The 5,000-nt window shown below is 42.1% G+C and overlaps 1 protein-coding gene across 1 annotated transcript in view; it reads left to right on the forward strand.

Annotated features, from left to right (window-relative positions):
* The window catches only part of LOC138044881 (serine/threonine-protein kinase tousled-like 2), a 24,625-nt gene that overhangs the window by 18,194 nt on the left and 1,431 nt on the right, over positions 1 to 5,000 (forward strand). Inside the window, exons 21-26 of the mRNA XM_068891277.1 lie at positions 558 to 601; positions 1,708 to 1,789; positions 2,488 to 2,508; positions 3,432 to 3,498; positions 4,422 to 4,609; positions 4,726 to 4,779. Coding sequence (XP_068747378.1) covers positions 558 to 601; positions 1,708 to 1,789; positions 2,488 to 2,508; positions 3,432 to 3,498; positions 4,422 to 4,609; positions 4,726 to 4,779 — 456 coding nt within the window. The remainder of the gene's footprint in view (positions 1 to 557; positions 602 to 1,707; positions 1,790 to 2,487; positions 2,509 to 3,431; positions 3,499 to 4,421; positions 4,610 to 4,725; positions 4,780 to 5,000) is intronic.

The raw sequence follows: 5,000 nt of genomic DNA on the forward strand, positions 1-5,000 counted from the left end.
AAGGCCGAGACACACTGGGCGACAAGTCGCAGCGGCAGGTCTCTGCGACAAGTCGCTCCGTGTACAAGTCGCTGCGACACGACGCCTGTTCGGTGCACTCGTGGTGATCTCGTATGAGGGGGAATAATAACTAGTTTTCTAATTCAATATGGCGGACCAGCGAATACAATGTGACGCTCTCTCTTTGGTTCATTTATAATTTGTCGAAACGACTTGTTGCCGGAAGTGTACACACGGTGCGACAACGCTGCGATCTGTCGCACGAATTCAAACTGGTTTGAATTCGTGCAATTGATCGCAGTGACAATGATTTCTCAAAATTAACCGTGTAACACGAGGCGAACTGTTGCAGCATGCAGATTTGTGACGTTCTTGTTGGCGTCGCCGTTGTCGTTGCTTAACCTCCCAAATGACAGAATAGATGGAGGCTCAATCGACCAAGATATTAAAATAAATAATTGTCAATTTTGAAGTATTTTCACTGTCAATTTAATTTTGTTTTCTTGGACCAGGTGTAGATAGCAGTCTTTTATTGGATGTTTTTTGCTTCTTTTCAGCGGATTGTTCATCTTTATGATGTCTTTGAGATCGGACAGCATTCGTAAGTTAAAACTAATCCACAACATAAGTTTTTATAGGTCTTTTTATTGTCAAGGGAGGTTTTGATTTGAGTGTTTGAGAAATGAGTGGCGAAAATTCAGCGAAAATTGGATCTTCACTCAACAGTTGGTGATCTTGAGGCCATTCGAGAGATGTTCTGTCTGCGATAGTTCGCCTTGCTAAATCTTCGAGATCAAGTCGCATTTCGGCCATAACAGTAACCTCTTTCAAGTCAATGAGGTTTTGCCGTTTACACGACAGATGATGAATTGATTGGCATCCCTCGCGGAAATCGCGAGTCCTAGTTGGGGACTTGTCTTCTTCTATTTACCATAGTTAATAGACGGGAATGGTTATGAAACCCGACAACTTTCTTTGTTGTAGGTTTTTGTTCTCTTTTTTGGCCTTGACCGTGCACAAAACACATTAGTTGTTTACTCCGTACTGAGGAACTAACCAATAGAAGCGTGTTGGTTACGTAATTCATGCATAGTGTATGAGCGCAAAACAAAAGATTGTGCACGGTCGTGGACTTTCCAACCTAAATCTTGGCCTCTTTGTTTTCTCCTTTGATGTTTGCCGAGCTTCCAAACCAGTCTCCTCTATTAACTATGTTTTTACCTTTTACGATTTTCGCAAAATTCGCAATTTTCGCAAACATCGCGAAGTACCTTGTAGACGGAAGGCGCAACAGCATTAAAATCTAATCGGTTGCAAATGAAAACGCTACCCACCGCACGAGTTTTCCGCGCTCAACGTTTGATTTTGATTGGCTAGAATAGTTCTTCTTTTCCCTTCGGTTTCAATTCTACGACGCCGATTTAAATACTTGGAATAATCGTGTGTTTTTGACAATAGGCCTTTTTCGATATATTAAAATTCAGCTTGAAAGAGAGGTTTACTGAGAGGACAAAGAGAAAGGAAAGTGGATGATATGTAAATATTTTTCACATTCATTCCAACGTGTTTCTATTGTTTTTGTCGTCACTGCCTCACTATCAAGCTGAATATTCGCAAATGGCCTATTCTGCCATTGTTGAAGGGTGTTTCCGTGGCATACTTACATGAAGTGGCTAATTTTGCCCATTCTTCTGTTTTAATCTTTAGCTTTTGTACAGTTCTCGAATATTGCGACGGAAACGACCTGGATTTTCTCTTAAAACAACATAAAACAGTCCCAGAGAGAGAGGTATGCTTCTCATTCTCATTCTTAATTTAAAGATATAATTCAAAAACCGGCTTTTCTGAGTCTTCAAGGATAATTATCAATTATGCGATCTGAATATTTAGCAATTATTTCATGAGTCCGCGTTGGATATGAGATGGTAAATGGTTGACTATATCCAGCCAATCACTTTCCAGCGTGGCGACGCTTGATGCAGTCAGTTTCCATATTGGGTCATACGGTATATTTAGTAAATAGGCCCCTTCGGGCGGCTGGTATGTCTGCTTATAATGTCCGCGGCATTTCGCAGGGCAAATATCCACGCAAGCGGGGGTTATTGCGTGTGAGTTTGCACCGCGTGTCGTAAATTAGCCAATAAAATCGCCCGAAAATGAATGGGTTGGTTATAAGGGCTGATAACCGACATTGAGTGAACCAATCAAAAAACTAAAAACAATATCCGAGGTCGAGGATTTAATAACAATTAGTAACAGTTTCAAGTCTCTAAACCTGCGTAATAAAAAGAGCTCCGAAAAACCAAAATTCTCAAAACAAATACTTTTGCGCGTCAGTTTGAATTCTCAATTCATATTGTTATGCTTCCCACCGTTTTCATGTTGCTTTTCCTAGTCGGACTTGGAAGACTCCGATCGTCCATTGTTGTAAAGAATCTTTGGCAAGACACATCAATAAGGAGTTTTTTCCTTTTCTTTTTATCACAGGCGAAGTCTATTGTTACTCAGGTATGTCCTTTTCACAGTGACAAGGCTTAGGAATCGACGGCTTATTTCAAAAGTAGATGAAAAAGCTGTACGATTCGCTCTCCTCATTTTCCATTCTTGTCTGTTGTGACGCCCGCTCATCGTAACCCTGCATGCCATTTAAAATACAATACTGGCCTCGGTTGTTCAAAAGGTGGATAACGCTATCTACCGGATAAATCACTATCCAGCGGAGGAAGTGTGGCCCAGTGGTTAGGGCGCTTGCCTTGAGATCCGGAGATCCCGGGTTCAAGACTCGCTCTGACCACTCGTTGAATTTGATCCTGGTAGTCCCTGGTTCAACTTCCCAGCCGCACTTGTAAATAGCCAACTGGTTTGCCTCCAGCCAGTTGGGATTCTTAACAGTTGTTGTTGTTCTGTTCTGTCGTTTCGTTGTGTTTCATTGGCCCTGAAAAGCCCCTATGGGGAGCGGTCAATTAAGTATGTATTGTATAAACACTAGCAAAACCAATTGAGCTATCCAATGGATAGTGATTTATCCAGTGGATAGCGCTATCCACGCTTTGAACAACTGGGGCCCGTTTCTCAAAAGTCCCGAAACTTTACGGGCCATTTTCGGGTGTCACAATTTCCTCTGTATCTCAAGAACGGAGAGGATTTGAGTCGTCAAACTTTACAGTCATTTTGCCTTTTGTTACCTTGAAAACATGTTAAAAGCTCGGCGTTCCTGAACAAGCGGTTGGCAGGTTCACGAATGGCTTTTCGGGCTCGAAAAGTTTTCGGAACTTTCGAGAAACGGGCCCCTGGTGTTTAACGCGGAGTCCCCACCGCTGCAGCACCAGTTTCTTTAAAATTCCTGAGCAAGCCCCATTATTTCGTACCTAGGTCACTCAATTGTCAGAAATGACATTTTCATTGACATTTATGTAATTGTTTTTTACCAGACTGTAAGTGCTCTCAAATATTTGAACGAGATAAGACCGCCTGTTATTCACTATGATTTGAAACCAGGTAAGATTCATTGTTAAAAAAAAGTCGGTAGGCTAAAAGATGCGAGAATCAGAATACAACTTTCATAACATAGATAAAAGGTTACGACCTCGTTGACAGTTTTGATCGGTGTCAGCTGAGGGCATCTTCATCTCTGAAAACTAAACTGGTTGGAATGCAGCTGACGGGAGCAAACTATACTAGATCATTCCGCACTTGCTGCTGTCGTTTCCTACGACGTTTAACTGTGGCGCGAAGGTATTAAGCCAATGACCAAGCGTAGAGGTCAAAATGAAGCCTTCACGAAGCCAAGTGCGAGTTTTACATGTCAGGCGGCCAGAACGATCATACCGCGGATTGGGAGGGAAATGAAATTGTAGGTCAGGAAAGTGAGAGGTTCTAAAGATGGATCAAGGAAAGTTCTCGTGTTAGGGAGAATGATCAAACGGTTAACAGGGGCGAGCTGCTATCCGCGATATTGACCCAAGTGATCTCCATCCCCGACCCCATGGGGGTGGAAGAACTGCGGCGCAATTAAATTGCGAAGATGGATGGATGTTGTCATAATAAATGGTCAATGACATTCCGTTCAGCGCACTTTTGTTAAAGATGGCTGAAACTCTCAACAATAATGTGATAAATGTTAGGCTATGTGTTAAGACTCTTGTATAATTTAAGTAGGATTTGGTATAATAATAGAGTAGAATAAACCTTGTTTGAGCCGATGTGCATCCATGCACCATTCCTCATAAGGAGTGGGAGAATGTGTGCAGAGGGCTAAAATGCAGCCGCCAAATACCGCTTCTGTCAAGCTCAAGATTCCCGGCTTGCACAAGTACGCAGTTGCACGGATTTTGTGTCGTTTACGAACACCTTTAGTTCCTTAAAAATCAAGACTTATTTTACATTTTACTGGTTGATTGGCGGTTATTATTGCTGCACAGGAAACATTTTGTTGGTCAGCACTGGCGCTCTGAGTGGGGAGGTGAAGATCACAGATTTTGGTCTCAGCAAAGTGATGGACAGCAGTGATGACAGCATGGATCTCACATCACAGGGGGCTGGTACCTACTGGTATCTACCCCCTGAGTGTTTTGTCGTTGGAAAGGAGCCGCCAAAAATTTCTTCCAAGGTATTAGAGAAAATCTCTGTCCAGCACCCTCTTCTTGATTCGTTTCATATGGATCTCCGTTCGAGAATGTTATTGAATTTCTGGGTGTCTCCGTAAAACAGAATTTCTTTTTGCAGGTCGATGTGTGGTCTGTGGGTGTCATATTTTTTCAAATGCTTTACGGAAAGAAGGTATTTTACCGATGGTTTGAATGGCTTTGCTTTACAATTCGACGAGAATTTTTTGAAATTATTATAAGCTTCTACGTCTGCGTTTCCAAAGAGCTATGGAGCGTTTTCACTCACGTAAACAGCAGCCATATTGGATTACTAAAACAAGAGAAAGTATTTGCATTAAATTAGGTTCATTTCACGGAGGATTAGTTTGGTACACCATCATGGCCGCCATTTCT

This window comes from Montipora capricornis, chromosome 1 (assembly GCF_036669925.1).
Source record: "Montipora capricornis isolate CH-2021 chromosome 1, ASM3666992v2, whole genome shotgun sequence".
NCBI lineage: Eukaryota > Metazoa > Cnidaria > Anthozoa > Scleractinia > Acroporidae > Montipora > Montipora capricornis.